The sequence below is a fragment of the Rhipicephalus microplus genome, chromosome X (assembly GCF_043290135.1).
Source record: "Rhipicephalus microplus isolate Deutch F79 chromosome X, USDA_Rmic, whole genome shotgun sequence".
Classification (NCBI taxonomy): Eukaryota; Metazoa; Arthropoda; class Arachnida; order Ixodida; family Ixodidae; genus Rhipicephalus; species Rhipicephalus microplus.
Genome location: NC_134710.1, coordinates 405,489,722 through 405,510,117, shown reverse-complemented (window position 1 = coordinate 405,510,117; position 20,396 = coordinate 405,489,722). Strand labels below are relative to the sequence as shown.

Genomic DNA, 20,396 nt, shown 5'->3' with positions numbered 1-20,396 from the left:
ACGCTGGACTTTAGAAGCACACTTAAACATAATGGTTCCAGAAAAATTGCAAAAAAGCAAAGGTGACAGCGGACATCCCTGACGTACAGATGAATTTAACTCTATTATATTGGAAAGTGTGCGATTTACAATTAGCCTAGTTGTGCACTTCTTATAACAGAGTGAGATACCATTGTATAGTACATCACCCAACTACAGGTGTCTTAGGAGCCGGAACAAAAAAAGCATGCTGTACCTTATCAAATGCTTTTGCAAGGTCTATTTGAAGGAGGGCTACTTGGTCCATGCTACCATCTATACACTCAAGAACTAAACGTGCAATATGAATGTTTGTCTGTATAGAGCGACCACGAATTCCACATGTTTGGTGGTCACCTACACATTTAGTAACCACTGTCTGTAGCCGATTTGTCAACAATTTAGCAAATATTTTGTAGTCAACGTTACATAACGATATAGGCCTGTATTCGTTAACTCCCTTTAATGCGTTAGGATCAGCACTTTTTGGGATTAATGTTGTATGGCTCTGATAGAAAGAAGGAGGAAGTTCACCACGGTCATAAGCCTTTTTAAAAAGTTGATCAAGGAAAGGTATCAGAAGTTCCTGAAAAGCTATGTAAAATTCGCCACTAAGGCCATCTGGGCCAGGAGTTTTGTTTTTCTGCAAAGTTGTTATTGCAAATCTAATTTCCTCTCTGGTTACTGGCCCCTCTACAGAGAGTCTATCATCATCTTGTAACTGAGGCACAAGGGCAATGAAGTGGTTAGCTTCTTCCTAAAAATTCTCCTGAAGCTCAGCCGCGGTGAACAAACATTTGTAATAATCTTCAAATGCGGCTCTTATTTCACATGTCTCTGTTCAAAGGGAACCCCGCTCCTCAATTTGCAGTATCTGTTTAGAAAGTGCATATCTCTTTTCATCCCCGAGGGATTTTTAGTGGGTTCCTCTTCAGTGAAATGGGTAACAAGGGAACGAATCTTAGCTCCTCTGTATAAATCTGTATCATGTTTTTGTATCTGTGCTCCAATCACATTTATCTCGTCCCCGTACAATCCCGGCTGTTGACTTTGAAAAGTATGGAGCTTATGAAGTAATTCATAAAGATAGTGCTTTTCAGCTTTTTTTCTTTGCGCTATTTCGCATGAAATACTAATTGCCTGATACTTGACTCTTTCTTTGAACCTTTCCCATTGAGCGAAAATTGGTAGCTGTCGACACTGTGTTACCTCTTGTACCGATTCTTTTACTATTTTAACAAAACAATATTCGCGCAACAACTGTACGTTAAGCTTCCATAGGTCCCAGTTTAGAGGGGTTTTACGAAAATTTTTAGGACCCCAAGAAACACTGACCAAGCAATGGTCTGTAAAAAATATGGGCTTTACAGCATAATTATGAATGTGAGACCATAAGCTTAGAGATACATATACACGGTCAAGCCGAGCATGAGAGATGCCTTGAAAGTGCGTGAATCTCACCGAGGAAAGTGCATGCGCTCCCACATCTATTAAATTGTGGTCATTCAATAGTTTCTGCAATAAGGCTGCACTTGCATCATAACGATTTGTTATATATGAATGATCTCTAGCGTCACAAACACAATTAAAGTCTCCAAAAACTACCAAAGTTCTGTCTGTGTCTAGTAGCGAAGTTAAAGAAAGGAAAAAAGAATTCCTTTCATTCACTTTGGAGGGAGCATAGACACAGATAAACCTCCACTTATGGGAATAAAAAGATAAGTCGCAACAAATGAAGCGTCCTTCTCCATCAACATGTAGTGACGTCAAAATATGATTCAAGTGCTTTCTAATTAATAAAAAGCATCCAGCGGATGCACCACGTGCTGGGCTGATGTACAAATTGTAATCACGGAAAACTTCCAGTGCAAGATCGGCGTCACGAGCAGCGGAAATCTTAGTCTCTTGCACTGCAAGTACATCAATGTTGTACTGCTCAAGCACGTGGCGCAACTGCCACTGACGCCTTACATTCCTCAAGCCACGTACGTTGAGTGTCGCTACACACATGGGAAACGTTAGCGCGGTAGCCATTTTGATATCTTACTACTTTTGTAGGTCACCTTTAGCCACAGGCCAACCTGTGGCTTTACCTCCTTTGCACTTTTTAGGAGCACCTTCCTCAGGACGCTGGCATAGGCGGCGCGTCTCTCGGTCCTCAAAGAAGGTGACACGTGGACCACACGAAGACACTTGCTCTGTCGTTTCTGGCGCACTCGTTGTGGCTTCACCGGTGACCGGTGCCTGACGCTTCCTTGTCTGACTGCAATCCATTCCTTCTTGTTCCTCATTGTCAGGAGGCTTGTCCTTAAGGCCTTCCAAGTGGTGTTCGTCAGCAGCATTGCATTCATTTATGCTTTCACTGGCGTCGTTAGTGGTGTTATTTTGCATGCCAAGGGTATCCATGGACAAGTGTTCCGCTTCCTTTAAGGCACCTTCTGCTCCTCCCGCTGCTTCTCCTGTCGCATCAACTACCTCAGTGACATCCATAAGATGATCGAGACGTTGGTCTTCTGTGCCTTGGCCAGAACGGAGTTTGTTGGCATAAGTTGACACGCAGGCATCCGACGAGTGACCAAAACGCTGGCGTTGCAAGCACCTCGGTGTTTTGCACTGTCGTCGTACATGCCCCACTCGCTTGCACCGAAGACACAGTGGAGGCCTACCGGGAATAAGTACGAGACATTGGTGGCCATAGATTGACATGAGGTGTGTTATTGAGCTCACAGGGATGGTGTCCTTGAGCTCCAAGGCAACGTCTCTATTTGTTGTCATTCATTGTTTCATTCCTGCACATCCCCATGCCTCTCTTTCAACGTACTTCACAACGCCATAAGCTTGGAACGCCTCTTCAACACGTCGCGATTCAAGATGAGGCGGAAGCCAAAGTAGTTTCAGCCTAATATTCTTGGTCTCCGGATCTAGCACCATGCACTTCAGCCCTTTTACACGGAGCTCACCACAAGTGACGAGTTTCTGTTTCGCCATGCTGTTTGCACACGTAACCATCCATACATGGCTCATTTGATACTGGCCAACTCCAATAATGTCCGCTGTGCTCACCACTTTAAGCAGCGCGTCACGGAAGTCTGGGGCACGGTACGGCCTACCACTCAAGTCGGCATGAAGGAAAACGGAATTCAAAACATCGTTACCGGTTGGAAGACGTGGCAGGACGACTTTATAGCTTGAGTCTTCATCATGAAACGGAGTCGATGATCCTCGGCCGTTGGCCGATACGCTGTTACCAGCAGAGAGCATTTTGGAACGCAGCCGATCGGTGCGGCTTCTTATGCCAATTTGTTTTTTCTTTATTACACTGCGCCATGCCAACAAGACGTTGATGATGTGTTAAATAGTTTGTTGCCATACAAACTTACGGTTCAACTTCAGTTATGTTTGTTGTGTACACGACATAGGCGAGATTTGCACCTGCTACTAAAAATTGCACATTTATTAAACACAAGCAACTGCTGCCTGTAACGATTGCCACTGTGTTAGTGGCACCAGTGCTATTTTTTTTACAATTCACAACTGCAAGAAAAAAAAAACCAAGTGGACTGGGGAGCAGCAACAGTTTACCGGCGGGATCTGCCAAGTTTAATATCCGTTTCGCGCTCGTTCTACAGGGCAATATCTGCTCACGCTTCATGACGCTTCTTGGCTCATTCCATAGATACGCCCGCCTAATTTATTTGATTGAGTATTGGGATGCTTTTCGCGCAATGTAGAGGGCGGTCGTGCCAGCGCAATGCTGTAGCTCTTTCGCTAAAGCAACAACTACATAACGGCTTGGCCAAAACGAATGCAGTGTGCCGGAAACATTACGCTATCATATTGGTTCCCCAAGCATACGAATTGCCACGTCTGAGTTCTCGCACAAAAGCTAGAGAATTGCCGGCGAGTGGGACCGGCGGCTGTCGGTGAGAAGAGACGTGCGTTCTCTGGGAGTGCTTGAATCGCGTCGCATTGATGTTTGTTGCTTCTTGAGCGGTCACCATGCACAATGAAAAATGCTTCATTTAGGCTAATTGATACCATGGCTGCGTTGTATTGTCATTCTTAATCGTCGAAATCGTGTATTCTAAAACCCGGTAGCACGGATAACACAATCGTACGGGCTCGGTCAGTAGGCTTAACCTTTGGTGGAAATCATGGTGCTAACACATGTAGTGTGCAGATCCCAGCTTGGTACACTATATAAATTGCCCGCCATTATAAGCCTACCCATCATCTGCTTACTGCTTCCCAGCATTATCGCAATGGTGGGCAGAGCTTCTCAGCTTGGTACACCATGCGGCCCACCATAAGAAGCAGCACCCATCATCTGCTTAGTGCTTCTCAGCATTATCGCAATGGTGGGAAGAGTTTCTCAGCTTGGTACACCATGTGGCCCACCATAATAAGCACCACCCACCATATGCTTAGGGCTTCCCAGCATCATCGCAATGGTGGGCAAAGTGTCCACTATCTAGCCTCTGCTATCTTGCCCACTATCTAGCCTCTGCTTTCCACCATCATTTCCACTTTACCCATCATCTGTACACCATACCACCCATATGTCCTGGCATATCCACCATATTTTCCACTACATCCCACCATATCCATCATAATTTCCAACATGCCCACTATTATTTCCACTATGCCCACCATGTTTTCCAGTATCCATCATGGCAATTTTTCCGATAGGGACTCGTTCGCAGAAATTCTGGAGTCGGCGATGTTGGTTGTGAGCGATTGAGAAATCGTTATCTTTGCATGACCATGCGAATAATCGAGAAAGATGAAAATAAAATTAGTAAATAAGTTAGATTGACGGCGGAAACGGCGCTAAGCTTTGGTGCCTCAGTTTTGGGACATTGCCACAGGGATGCTTTCAATGCCCTTTGCGATTATATTCAGGCAACCAAGCGTATACCTTTGTGATCTTCAATCAAACAAATTAATATTTATTACTCCCCAGGGCAGAGTGAGGTAAACGCAGCTGAGTGGTAATCATAACACCTCAAATCTCAAAATTGCTCAACTTGATTCTTTCTCGTTTGCTCTTTTTATGTAGTTTTTTACATTAGTCTTATTATAATACCAATTCATTACACATAGTTAAATGATCACAGAAAAACTGCACTACACTTTCTTGGCCAATCCCCCTGAGTGGGTATGAGCCATCATCCCAGGGAAAGAAGAAGAAGAAGTTGGAGCCAGTCAGTTGGCGCAGTTAAAAAGACAGGTGTAGGTATATACTCCCATTCGCTTGACTGGTCTTTTTCATTAAGATTACCGAATTTCACCCCAGTTTTTGAAGCTGAACTGTTGGCAATAGTTCTAGCGCTGCGAAAGCTACCTTTGAATGCTGCTAACGCGATCATAATCACGGATTCTCTGTCAGTATGTACGTCGATTACGGCGTCAACAAAATCGATGCCCTTAAAGACGCTCCTTATGCTAGTTCCTCCTCAGCTGCAGCTACTGAAATTAGTATGGGTACCCGGTCATTGCGGCTTAGAAGTAAATGAAATCGCCGACTCTCTAGCACGAGCAGCTTTGGAAAAGCCAGTACTATCAGTCCTTCCCGAAGTGGCCACTATAACTGCGACAAGATACAGAAAACTTGCGCTTAGTGCAGACGCTATGGAAGCAATATTGTCAACACCAGAATTTACTCATTTAAGATTTCCATGGAAAATTCATTGGTGTCCCACAAAACATTTGGAAACCATAATAACTAGATCTCTATATCGTGTCCCCCCGTTAAATTTTTATTCACATAGGGCTGGTCTGGCGATATCACCACTATGCAACTTTTGTTCAGAATTGGAAACAATAGAGCACTATTTTTTGTCATGTCGCCGATACAAATTGCTCAGGGAAAAACTCTTAGTCCTCCCATTCGCTAGCCTGGGGCTGAATTTTACTATAGAAAACATACTTTCCTTCGGTGCTTACGATCTGGGCTTCAGCCACGAGACCGTTTTCTATGCAGTTTGCAAGTACCTAAACGAAAGTAAAAGAATTAAGCATTTAATTGCGTGATTATTATTTGTGCAAAAAAAAATTCTAACACACACAAGAGCCTTGTTTAACCATGCTGATTCCTATTTAATGTAATGAATAATTGTCTTATCTAAACGAGTGACAAACAACTATTGCACTCCTTTCATTCTGCCTAGGGTGTCTTTTCTTTTTTCTTTCTTTTTTATGGTGGGTGGTTTCGATATTGAAAAAAAAATCTCACTAAATTAAGTTATCGAATCTTGGCCGATCCCCCTGAGTGGGTACGAGCCACGGCTGTGGAATCATCATCATCATCATCAGTTGGCGCCAGTCAGTCAGTTGGAGCCAGTCAGAGGTCTTGTTGGCGCGGTCCGCTCGCCTCTTCGAACGGTGCTTCCTCCGGTGCTTCCTGAGGCCTCAGCGTCCGGTTTCAATTCAGGATCTACCCCCGCAGCTACTTCAAGGGCACCTTCGTGCTTCCTCCTGTGGGGGAGCGGCCGGATTGGGCGGTGCTGTTAAGCCTATTAACCTGATGTCTCTTTCCTCTCCCGGCCAGGCATATTCTGCCTGGTCGGCTTCCATTCCTAACAGTGATTTGCCAATCGATCTATTTTTGCGCAGTGGTCTGAAGAGCGTTCCTGTGGCCCTGGTTCCAACCAACGGCGAGTCTATTCGGATGAAAAACCCGAAAATAATTCAGGAAGAACTCCGGAAGATTTCCGATTATTACCAAATGATTACTGAGGTGCGTCAATTTGGGCGTGGACGCATCCTGTGCTGCTCGCCGGACCAGGCCTGCATCACAGATTTTCTGAAATGCACAACGTTTGCCTCAAATCCGGTGAGCTGTTTCGTACCTGTCCATTTGGCCTGTGTGAAGGGACTGGTTTGAGGAGTGGACTTGAGCCTTACACCACCCGAAATACTTGAAATGTTTGCGGCCGCAGGAGCAGTCTCTGTATTTCGATGCTCGCGAAACGTTGAGAACACTAAGGTCCCCACAGAATCAGTGATTGTGACTTTTGCCGGCACGGCTCGACCGACTGAAATTAAGGCATGGCCACTAATTTATCGTGTAGATTCACTATCCCCTCGTCCACTGCAGTGCAAAAAATGCTGGAGGTATGGGCATACCATTAAGGGATGTAGATCGGATGTGAGGTGTCGCACATGTACTGACCAACATAAACCCGACAAATGTTCAACCCAAGAGGTGAGATGCTGTCTATGCAGAGGAAATCACGCGGCTGACGATGAAAGTTGCCCCATGAGGACATGTGAGTTGCAACTTCTAGAGATCATCGAACAACAACGATGCTCCCGGCGTGAGGCCCGATCTATTCTTTCTAAGCGCTCATGTGGCTATGCCTCCGTTGCCAACCAGACAAACCAGATGCTTGAATCGTCGTTGCCTGATTTAATAACATCAACGGTGGAAAAGGCCATGACGAAACTTATGGAATCTCTATTCGTGAGCCTAACGGAGTCATTGGCACAAATAGTGAGCACTCAGCTGAATCAAATATTGCAGGGGGGTAACCAACCTACCGTTCCCCCTTCTCTACCTTCACCAGTTAAGGTTACTGATATTCCATCGGAATGAGGCCCTTCGAAGTCAAAGCCAGACATGCCGAACACTGGCCATAGAATAATTATGCCTCTTGTACAGGACCTATATTGGAGCTCGGACTACGATTCTCATGTCTCACAACCAGAACAAATGGACTCTGACTCAAGAAATATGAAACGACGTGCTTCTCCTGAAGTACAACGGTCCTCAATTAGTCCTAAATCAAGAAATAAAAGATATCAGAAGGAAAACCCATCAAAAAAGAATTTTTTAAAGGATAGCATCTTAGAGAAAGCGGTGAGAAGGAATTTAAAAGTACTACAGTGGAATTGCCGCTCCATTTTTTCAGCAGCTACAGACTTACTTCAACTTTGCGATAATTATTCCCCTGATATTGTTGCTTTACAAGAAACTTGGCTTGCAGAAAATAAATATTTTAGGATTAAAAATTACCGCACATTTCGTCTAGACCGCCCAACTCAGGGTGGAGGTTTGGCAATATTTATCTAATCTAAAATCGCCCATAGAGCTAAAATTATTTATCAGTCATTGGCTTCAGAAAGCGAGATTTTAGCAATAAGCATTACTATTCCTGGGTCCCTCCCATTCTCATTTATCAATGCTTATTTTCCTGCGGGTGTTCTAAATTCTTCCGTCCTAGATACTGCAGTTCACTATTGCCACAAAGATATTGTATTAGTAGGTGACTTCAATTCTCATCATATTTCTTGGGGTTTTAAAACTGATCTGAATGGCAAACGTTTATGGGATTGGGTGAACAATAATAACTTTATATGCATAAACACAAAAACTCCTACTTTTATGTGTAATCAGTCCTCCTCGGTACTCGATCTAACTTTTTCTAACGCTAACCTCTCCATCTTATCATGGTCTGCGATTAACTCGGGAACAAGTAGTGACCATATGCCAATATTGTTCGAGGTGGTATGTCCAACAACCTCCAAGAATAGATCTTCCGTAACACATGTAAACTTTAATACTTTCGAGAAATCCTTACGAGGCGCTTTATCTAACCAAACGAATGATGCAGAACTAGACGCCATCAAAATTAGCGACATTTTAAAAGAGTCGTTAAATAAATGAAAATTCACCATTGAAAGCTCCAAACCGTCTACCAACCCTTGGTGGAATGCGGACTGTTCGCGGGCTTATAGACTAAGAAAGGCTGCATGGAGAAAATTAATCTTCAACCAGTGTCCCAGGAACTGGAGGGATTATAAGTATGCGGCCGCTATTTTGAAGAGAACCATCGCTAAAGCGAAGGACAAATTTAACAACGACCGATGTGAGTTCCTGCCAAAGCCGGTCAATAGAAAAGCACTTTTTCGCTTTCTGAGAAATAAGAAACTTCTTCCGGTACAAAAAAAATATAGAATCTGTAGTATCATCACCAGTTGAAGTGAAGGCCCTTCTAGAAGATATAGCTCAGGGCCTAGAAAGTCGCTTTACGACACTTCTCTCATACCAAGCCCAGTCCCCCCAAAGGGCTGAGGATTTTGAAGAGGTTACGCATGCAGAATCAGCAAACGTAGTCAGAACACTACCCCATTCGGCTCCTGGTCCTGATGGCATGACGACATCGGTGATAAAATCAGTACATAAAATATACCCACTTGGCCTACTCGAAATTATTAATCACTCACTTAGAAGCTCTTGGATGCCACCTGATTGGAGAATGACTAAAGTGATTCCATTATTAAAAAAAGCAAGGCGCTGGGTTTACCTTAGATAATATCAGGCCCATCTCACTTACATCGAACCTAGTAAAACTTGTTGAAAGAATTTTATATAGACGTATAGATCGATGGATGTAAGAAAAACTGACACTGAGCCCATGCCAGATTGGATTCAGGCGTGGTTGTTCCATTAATGTGCACACGTGGATCTCGAAAGCAGAATTCAACTTGCTCGATATCAGAAACAATACTCCGCTTTGATAACCTTAGATATCACGAAAGCCTATGATAGCGTGGAGCATGTTAAACTCCTAGATTCACTTCAGAATTTAGGACTGCCTCAATACTTTGTGGCCTGGATCCAGGTTTTCTTAGGTGATAGAGAATTTTACTGCTCGCAATCTGGTGTCAACTCTTCAATATACAGGCAAACGAGAGGTATACCGCAAGGGTCAGTACTATTGCCATTATTATTTAATGCACTACTATGTACCATTCCCATACAGCAAGATGTACAGGTCTATGTGTATGCCGATGATATTGCATTTTTTGCTGCGTCGGCGGACATTCACACACTGTACCTGATTTTGCAGACATACATGAATAGCCTGGAAACATGGCTGGAGGATATCAACCTATGCCTCAATACAAACAAAAGTACAATCATAGTTTTCGCACAAAATGCCCCAGTGCGAATTTCACTAATGTACCGACAGGACGCCATACCTCAGGTCGAGTCAGTTAGGTACTTGGGGTAACCTACACCGAAACACTTAAATGGAGTCCCCACATAGAAAACATGGCTGCTAAAGGAGCACGTGCCGTAGGAATGCTGCTCAGGCTCAGTAATTATCGTGCCGGTTTGCGTAGAGACGTGCTCGTTATGATATATTGCATGTACATTCGACCGATATTAGAATTCAGCTGTGTTTTATTTTCTGGCGCTACGGCCTACAAAGTTCGACCACTGATTCTGCTAGAACGCGAATCTTTACGCTTATGCCTAGGGCTACCCAAATATGTTGCCAACAATATCCTATACGAAGAATCCCGCCTGCCTTCTCTTATCAAAAGATTTCATATTCTAACAGTACGTACATTCCTTAAAATCTATGCATCACCTCAGCGGAGGGTACAGTATGTGTTCATTAACCAGCAGAGCTCATTCTTCAACCATCAATGGCTTAAATTAAAGTGCCCTCAAGTAATACTTACTCAGAAACTTTTGGAGCCCTTAAGAGTTAACCTTTGGGAAACACTTGTGCTCAACACTGTAGATGCAATTAGGATAGAATTTGACAATATATATCCCAAGAATGCAAAAAATTTACCATATCAGTATATAAATGGCATTTTGGAAGATCATTTGGCCTCTCTAGATTGGGCTTTCTCAATTCGATTACCCGAATTTACACCTATTTACCAAGCTGAACTACTGGCAATAGTCCTTGCATTGCGTAAAGCGCCGCAAGATCTATCAGCGGTGATAGTTCTAACAGACTGTCTCTCAGTCTGTACTGCTTTAAGCTCACCAACTTTTTCGCGTACCTTAGAAACTTTCTACTCGCTCATTCCTACACATGTGCGACTCGTCCGACTAGTTTGGGTACCAGGCCATAGAGGTTTAGCTCTGAATGAGCATGCAGATTCACTAGCTGTATCTTCCCTTGATTGTCCTGTTTTTCTTATTTTGCCTACTTCGGAATATATCACAGCAGCACGCTTTGAAAAACGCGCAACCGCCAGTAACTTTGAAAAATCCCCTTTGTTTGTATCAGACTTCCCACAGCCAAAGTTCCCTTGGAAGAACAAGTGGTGTTCATCAAGAAAGGAAGAAATAGTGATTACCTGGCTGCGTTGTCGAGTCCCCTCATTGAACTTTTACCTTCACAGGTCGGGTCTGGCACAGCCGCCTTTGTGCCTTTATTGTAATGAGAGGGAATCTTTGGAGCACTTCTTTTTGTCATCCCGGAAATTCAAAACTCAAAGGGAAAATCTACTAGAAGAACCCCTACGAAAGTTGGGCTTAAACTTGACACTTCTGGTGATTCTTTCATTTGGCGCAGTCGCATTTGGATTCAGCCACAGAAGCGTTTTTACCGCTGTTACAAATTTCTTACGAGAATCTAAAAGATTGGAATGTTAAAAATAAGTAACTTCAGTTGTTTTATGTATAACTTTTTTCTTTTTTGTATGTTGATATGTTTTCTTTTCAAGGTTTTTTTAGAAATTTAACACCTTTTTATTATTACCTATATTACCTAATTAATCCAACCCTCTCTTTCAAGAAGTGAATTAATTTAAAAAGCAAGGCACCGTCCCATTCAGGGCCTGTCCCCCTAGGTGGGTTGCGCCAAGATGTTGAGGAACCAACCAACCAACCAACCAGTCAGTTGGATGCGGGCCGCGGTGCTATTCTGTCAGCGCTACATAAATTCATTCAGGCAACCGGAAGGATACGGTGCTAGTGGTATTGCCAGATATATCCAATTCTTTGTCCCCCTTCTTCATTTTTGCTAATTTGTTTTATATATTCTGGTTTATCAAATTCTTCTGCACTTTTTCACGTTTTTTTCAAAGGAACATTATTATTGTTCTTATCTAATTTCTCTTTTTTTAGCAAGCGTTGTGTATAAAAAAATTTCATGTTAAGGCACAATGTGGCCGATCCCTCTTGTGGGTATGAGCCAAGATCTAGGCGACAAGACAAGTCCGGGTCTCCTCATCTCATTGGGTAAGAGCCATGAGATGAGGAGAAGAAGTCCGGGTCTAAGTGCGGATTGAACATGGATCGTTTGCGTAGCAAACGAACGTTAGTTCTACCCCACAGCCACGCCTCTGCTTGTGAATGTAGGAAAATAACTTCCTCTAATTGGAATTGAAGTGAAAGTAACTTTCTTGCTCTACAAACACACGCGTTCTGCGTAAATGCTTCACAATATAACGATGTTTTTCAAAGTGCAGGGCTTATTTCTGTGCGCTTAATTACCACTGGTCAACCAACTGACCGATGAAAACCTACATAAGTGAACAGCTTTTGTTATTGGCGCCGGTGTGTTCTACGGCACCAGTTAAATAAAAAGAAAAAGTTCTGTTTCCTGTATAGAGGTCAGGAGTGGTCGATGAAGTGAACCGTGCGTCTACGCGTCAAGTCAGGTGGTCGGCCGGGTTAGTGGTGAAGGCCGCGTAGGTGGCGAGTGCGAGCCTGGTGAAGGCCCCGACAGGTTCCCATTAGGTGATAGAGCGTTGCCTCTGTGGCTGGGGTAACGCTGAATGGGCATGTCGTTGGGGGAGGCTGTGCACCGGATGTCCTTGTAGCCCAGATTGCAGGAGTCAAGGCGGCGCCCACACTAATCCTTCTGAGCGCAACCTCCTCTCGGCTAGTTAAGCCACCGGGAAGGTCTGATCCACGCGGAGGAATGAGTGCACGCGTGGAGCGCCGCAGAGTTTCTTTGTGCAAAATCAATTGCTGTCCTTTGGGGACAAACGAAGTAGAGGCAGCGGGTGTTGAACAGCCGCTGGATGTCAAGCGGCATCTGCTTCCGGTGCAAACCGGCGGGTCCACAACACGCGAACAGGACAGGCGCACGAGTGAATCAGTCGGTGTTTATCAGAGGCTATATCCAGAGAGCTGGTCACTCTTCGCAATTCTCAAACTGCCTGTGTGGAGTCCGTATATACAAGCAATTTATCGTGTGAGAAGGAATCCATTTTGGATATCATTACTGTTAACCCGTCCCGTATTGCAGTGAGCTCCGCTAATACTGATGCGAACGGTGCCTCTGTTACGTACGAACATGCATGTTGAGAGCTTCAGGTAGCGCGGGGCAGTTTATGAGGCCTGAACATCTTGGCAAAACACACCGTGTAAGTAGAGGCGGATACGGCGCCTAGCGCTGCGTCGTCTGCTCAACTGCACGCGCGGCTGCACCAAGCCGGCACCGTCAACGAAGGTGCAGGTCAATCGTGAACCAGTGCTGCATCTCTTCTGCACCTTTAGAAACGAACGACAGGGTTCAGAGGTTGTCAATGCTGCACCACTGAAACAAACGGCAAAGTGCAGCAGCTCGCGAACTTGTTCATGAGGTGCAGGTTAATCGAACTGGCCTCATGTGTTTGAAGCACGCAGTAAGAACAGAATATCGCTAAGTGCGAAGCTTTAAGGATCCCTCAATTTTTTCTTTACATCATGATAGCGGACAGTGGGTCACTGTGAGTCTGAATTAAGTCATAAATTCTTGGCCGATCTTACTGAGTGGGTACGAGCCATGGCTGTGGAATCATCATCATCGTCATCATAATGTGTACGTTGAAGGGATCGGCAACTGCCCGGCCAGAACACCAAATGAGATGACTGCACGGATGGACATCTTGTCTCTCATAGTGACCCAAACCAACCCTATTTTTTACGTGAGAAGTGGAGCTATTACACAGGGTGTCCCACATAACTTAAGCCAAGAATTTGAAAATGAAGGACACTTCAGTGGTGAATTGAACCAAACGTCTACTACTCGCACTTGCTTGTAGTAGACCATTCAAGTACACTATACCTGTAGGTACTCAAGCTATTTTTTGTTTCTCCCTATACAAATAATTATCAATTCTTAATTACCTTGTTTTTAATTATAGGCTGGAAACCTGAAATATGAAGAATCAGATGTAGTTCACTTTCAGAAACCACCTACTAAATTGTTTCCTGTACGACACGTCTAGCGCTGTTATTTTTTTCCGCATTGTAAAGAAAGCCTGCGAAATTGAAAAAAAAAAAGCCGTGTGACAGACCGCGAGCGCACTGCTATAGTGCTGCTATAGTGCTGCTGTAGGCTTCCTTTGCAACGCGGAAAAAATAACAGCGCTAGAGGTATCGTACAGGAAACAATTCAGTCGGTGGTTTCTGAAAGTGCTCTACATCTAAGTGTTCATATTTTGGGTTTCCAGTCCATAATTGAAAATAGGTAATCAATGAATAATATTAATTAGTACGGGGTGAAATGAAACATAGCCTGAGTACCTGCAGGCTATTGCGAGTAGTATGCGTTTGGTTCAATTCGCCTCCTAAGTGCCTTTCACTTTCAAATTCTTGGCAGAATTTATGTGGGGCACCCTGTATATCTTTTTTCTTCATAGAAAATTGCTAGATGGATGGATGTACCTGGTTGTGTCCTTTAAGATCGGGTGGCGGCTCACGCTACCTAGCGAAGTTAAGTACTATCACTATGTGTCGAAGGATTGAATTTCACTCGCGCCTTGATTGTAGCCCCCAATCAGTTAGTCTCCTCCTGGTTAGTTCTACCCGTTGAAAGTCTATTTTGCCTTCACTGTCCCTAAAGCCCAGTGCTTTGAAAAATTGCATGCCATTATCTTGGACTATAGGGTGGAGCCCTTTACAGAACATTATCAAATGTTCAGCCGTTTCCTCCTCCTCTCCGCACCCTCTACATAACGTCCCAAACAACCTTGGCCGACTGCCGACCATTGGCGGATGGCTGGCATATAGTCGGCAGCCGACTTCACTGGTCCCCAGACATTCGAAAAGGGTCGGCCTGAAGTGCGCTGCCGGTTACATCGGCACTTGGTCGGCGAAGTGGTTCGGGCCACCGTCGGTGGTCGAGTGAACGCCGAGCGTGCCAAACACTCGTCGGGGTCAGCAGTCGGCAACACATCGGGCCGCCCCGCCGCGGTGGTCTAGTGGCTAAGGTACTCGGCTGCTGACCCGCAGGGCACGGGTTTGGATCCCGGCTGCGGCGGCTGCATTTCCAATGGAGGCGGAAATGTTGTAGGCCCGTGTGCTCAGATTTGGGTGCACGTTAAAGAACCCCAGGTGGTCGAAATTTTCGGAGCCCTCCACTACGGCGTCTCTCATAATCATATAGTGGTTTTGGGACGTTAAACCCCACATATCAATCAATCAAACACATCGGGCCGGCCTTGGTTGCCAAATGAGCATAGTGAAATAACGTGGAGATATTTAGATTGGCGAAAAATATATTGTTGCGTGATTCGGCTAATATTCGGATGTATACGTATCAATATAAAGTCTAGTGTGGTTTCTGTAACATTCAGAAACAATAGCTGCGAGACAATGAGAGACAATATATCTGTGGTCTTAAGCTCGATTACCTTAATTGGCAGAGAGTACTTGTGCGACAATCCCATTACATTATTGACAAAATATAAAAAATATTAGTAATTTAATGCGTGCATGGTTTTGCCAGGTGAGCGTATCCACGTTGAGAAATCTTACGGCACCTTCATTTGCCAAGAAGGCAGCAATATATATATATGTATATATATATATATAAAGAAATTTTAAGGACCATAGCGCTTTTCACGCTGCGCTGACCGTGCGACGCTTGCACAAAAAGGCGAGTGTTTCGAAAGCTTTGCTAAGACGAGACGGTGGTGGCACCTACCCGTCGCTTTGCGTTCTACACCTTACCACCTCTGAGACGGGCGCGCACACCCGTCTCAGAGCCACGTGCTTCGTTTTCCGAAAAAACTGCCAGATGGCGCTCATGCCTCACGTGTAACGTGCTTGATGCGTTCGTTCGACTCCACTGCATGCTTGAATCACTCTAACGCAGCGCCTCCAGAATGCTATTCACCAATTTTCTTGCGCAGAACATAATAAATGTTTTGTTCACACTCTCCACACGCAAGACTATTGTCTTTCGACGACATCTGCTGATTCACATGCAGATACAGGGCCAATTTTTTTTCGATGGTGATAATAAAATTATGAACACTGAAGCAACCTTTTATTAGCTTCTACCAAAGGTCGTATAAGTGGGGCATGCTAAATAAATAAAAGCTTTTATGGGGAGTTTTACGATGCGGATGTTTTTCTGCCACATGATAACATGTTGTACGTTTGCATTTAATGTAGTTCCGCTTGTGGCATGTCCGCTTGTGGCGTGTCACGTCATTTAAGCGCTGAATTTCCCATTAGGTTTATTTGCAAAACTACGCATATTAGTAGTCTCACAAACGTGAATCTGCGCAGGCCAAATAGGAAAACACATGCACTGCGCGGGAAAAAGTGATCACTAACGCAAGACGTCATGTAGCAGTCAAGGCTGTAATTCATATCGTCATCACGCTTTTTATCGCGATAAGACCCGTTTTGGATCAGGCTCCATTCGGATGAGGGGCTGCTACGCGGTCGCTTATAATCGCGATCACACCCGATTTGGATCAAGATCGTCATAACATGCGCGTCGATGGCGACCAAACAATCCTATCCAGACTGACTGATCCTGGTCAGAAGTACCCATGCGACACTGGTATGAAAGATTAAATAGTTTCTTTTTGGTGAATGGAAGAAATGCTAATGCAGACGTGACCAAAGCAATTGCGGCCACAGTCTCCTAGAAAATGGCTCACTTACAGCATCACTGCGCTATAGCTTTTTTTTTGCGTCGCGCCTCTGTATTTCTTTTTTTTTTGATGGACCGCATCTATGTGATCATTTTTGTGCGTTAATCCCCCCTCAAAAAAAAATACGAAACAAAATAAATGCCCTTATGGGAATGAGTGCCATTTAGAGTCATTTCTGTTTATACATTCATTTGTTTTCTCCAGCAAACGTTCTAGTAAAGAAATCCTAACATTCACACAAAGCGTGATTGAGAAGCTGTGTCATTGAACGTTATTATTTGCAGCAAAAGCATACTACATTTGTGCATTTTTGACGATTGCCGAGGTGCGAGCGAGGTGATGAAGTATGAGCTGGATATTTTTATATATTTTCATTTATTTATTTAGTAAACCCCACATGTCCATCGAATATTTATTTAAACCCACTGCGGATTAACATTTTGGTCCAGGCAGGGGGGGGGGAGCATAAGAAACATCAAGTGACTAGTACCAGCAAAAAAAACATAACTATACGCTAACAGAGGTCACAGGTCTGTGAAACAGGAACAAAATTTACAATACATTTGAACACTCTAATCACCAAGTAGATACGTTTCCAGCGATATAGCAAAATTGTCAGCCAAAAAAAATCTCATGAGGCAGTGAATCCCAGTCATCAACTGTTCTGGAAAACTAACTGCATTTGTAAGCATTATTTCGTGCATATATAGGTGCAGAGGATCGATCATGTTTTCGGTGGGTATTCTTAAATAGCGGCTGGCTGTACGCAACAAGGTACATTTAAGGCAAGTTTCCCGGCAATAACTTTGTATAAAAATGTTAAATGAACAAACTTTCTTCATGTTTCTAACAAAAGAACTTAGCATATTGATGAGAAATCCAGCTTGAAGCATCGCACAAATAGCCAATAAAAAAATCACAACATATCCCGGAGGCGAATGAGGACAAGTGCGGCAAAGTGTGCGGACAAGCGGACGCACGAACGGATGCACACACGGATGGATGGACGGACGCATGGAAGCACGGACGGACTGATGGACGCTTCGTCCCTCTCATCATTCACTCCGTAGATATGCTGTGACACCGTTTTTATTAACATCCAATGCAATGGAACTGGCTACTGCGACGACTACGTCGACACGGGACATGCGACCTACGGCGTAAGGAGCTTCGCCTCTAAAGGGCGCTTATGTTGATGAGCAGGCTGAAACAATATTTCAAATGCAGCATTCGGTGATGCTTTGATACGAGCAATAAGAAAGGTGCCTTACCTCGCAAACAATGCTGTTCTTTGTTGGAACGAAGTTTTTTCGGCCGATGTTATGGAACCACTGCTGCATGCGCAAGCTATCGCGTTTACCTTGGAATATCAGGGAGTTTAGAATACCGTTTACAAGCGCTGCGGGCGTTGCGGGCGTAGCGGGCGCCATATGAGTTTTAGAATAGCATTTGCCCTACTGCGATCCGCAACGCACGATCGCAGCGACACCGTAGCCTCGAAACCAGCGCTTGCGGGCCACATGCGGGCCGCCATCACCGCACGCAATTTCGGATTTTTCACGTGTGGTCTTCGAACGCGAACGCCGACTCGCGTTACGACGCATGCGCAGTGGCAGCGACCGCACCGCAAGGGCTCGCGGTGTGCTATTCTAAACTCCCTATTATAAAAAGTGCGTTACCTTTTCCACTGTGGTTGTTGCAGTCATATAGGCGCAACAGCATGACATTGTGCCCGCACAAAGCAAAGATGAAAAAGCGCACGCTGTGGTTGTTCGCGGAGCGTCTGTAAAAAATGGCGCGAGCCAAAAAAAAAAAACACACACACAAGCAATGCGCAAGATCCACGCGTCTCTAAAGGTAACCGCGAAGGAGACTAATCATCGTGCAGAAGAAGTGTCGGAGACCGGGAGGACGCAAAGGGGGGCGAGGAGGGACAGAGGAGGTCGAGCGCGTGGCGGCAATTACAGTGGATGTCGGTACTTTCTCAAGATCAAGGAGCTTTATGTGAAACAGGCTTGAGGCGCCATCTGTAGCCCTTAAAGAGCTGTGCGCAAAAGAGCGTGGAGCTACGGTGAACGAATGAACGGGAGCGCAAAAAACGCACGTCCTGCTTGCTTGAAATCTCACGCGGCTCTGCCGAGTGGTACCGTTCCAAGCGAGCGGATCATATTTCCCGGTGTGTTGTGAATAATTCAAAACTCGGCTAACAGCCATCTTCCCGGATTCCATCGTCAAAGTGAATTTTTCTGTTGTGCTTCTCACATTTAACCCTTGAAAGGCGTGCCGTCCCTTCTCAGAGACTGAAAATGGCCTTGAGCGGGCTGAGAGGGAGCAACAATAGCGCACCGGCCATGTCGCCTCTGCAGCCTCATACTGACGCTGTGGCCAAGCGTGTAATCATCGCAGAACTGCGAACAACGCGGGCTCAACAAGCCCCCTAACCCCTAACAGATAGTTAAAGTTGTCATCGGTATTTAAGCTTTAGTGTACTGCGCGGCCGACGGGACATTAACTTTTGAAATGGTGTGTTCTAATTGTTACGACATTGTCAATGTCCTAGAACTGGCATAATCTTGGTGACCTCGCGGCGGGAGAGAAAAGGCGTTGAGCCCCACCCTGCTTGTCAATACCGGTGCACCAGAAAGCGCTAGCTTGTTCACTGAAGCCTGAATAATTCAAGCACAGCATTCTTACACCAATTAGCCCTGATGAACGCCTCGGCGCGACAAGAACCCGCATTCGCACCAACCATGCAACTTGCCCTCCTGTTACGCTCTCAGATGAGAGCAGCAGCATTGAAGATATGTGGTGGGGTTTAACGTCCCAAAACCACCATATGATTATGAGAGACGCGGTAGTGGAGGACTCCGGAAATTTCGACACCTGAGGTTCTTTAACGTGCGCCCTGGGAGAGCAGCAGTATTGGGAATAACTAAAACTTCATTAAGAACAAAGGCTTAGCGCAGCTAAATTTGCCTGTCTGAAGTGTGATAGCCAATAGTTTGTTTTAATCCTTCTAATGGATTTTGTTATGGTGATATTTCAAAACAAATGAGTGGCAGTATTGTGAACGCAAACTAGCAGAATTCTGTGATGGGGTTCTTGTCATAACGTGAAATGCTGTAAAAATAGAGTCAGAAAGACCTCCCCCTCTCCTCATTGGTGATACTCTTCATCGGTGGTAACCATGTCAAAGGGCAATTGAAAAATCGCCAACATGCCCCTGAAGTGTTCAACACGATACAGCCATGCACTCACATCGGCACGTAAAAACAAAGTGTTCGAAACAACCCGCCTTATAGGTATCTGTGGCAGAAGCCGCCCCGTTAATAACGCAGCACATGTCACCCACGTCAGCTCACTTAGGTGGTCAGGTGTGGAATTCTAAGCCACGGCGCCAAATCACTGGCCATGGAAAGCTATCCCAGTCACAACACTAAAAATAAATTATTGATCTTCAACAACCCTAATAGTCATAAGTAGTTGACAAATAAAACAAACGTGTGAAAATCGTTTCGCGCATATTGTTTATCCACGTTTTAGGGCAAGAGTATTGTGGGCTTCAAATAGCGGCTTTTTTATTGAAGAAATTTGTGACATATTCGTGGACGTTGACATACTCGTGGAAGAAATGCGTGGACGTTGACATACTCGTGGAAGAAATTCGTGGACGTTGAAATATACAGTTAGCGCGCAAAATATATTTAAAAAAAAATACTGTCAGAAGGCCACATAAAGAA

At 44.6% G+C, this 20,396-nt stretch overlaps 1 protein-coding gene and 1 pseudogene across 3 annotated transcripts in view; one reads left to right on the top strand and one right to left on the bottom strand.

Annotated features, from left to right (window-relative positions):
* The window catches only part of cm (AP-3 complex subunit carmine), a 117,985-nt gene extending 111,214 nt beyond the window's left edge, over positions 1–6,771 (top strand). For all 3 annotated transcript variants that reach the window (XM_075880204.1, XM_075880203.1, XM_075880202.1), the window contains one exon: positions 6,634–6,771. In XM_075880204.1, the coding sequence (XP_075736319.1) occupies positions 6,634–6,756 (123 nt within the window). In that variant the 3' untranslated portion in view covers positions 6,757–6,771. The remainder of the gene's footprint in view (positions 1–6,633) is intronic.
* On the bottom strand, positions 2,065–3,323 carry LOC119161877 (uncharacterized; annotated as a pseudogene).
* Positions 6,772–20,396: the final 13,625 nt, after the last annotated feature.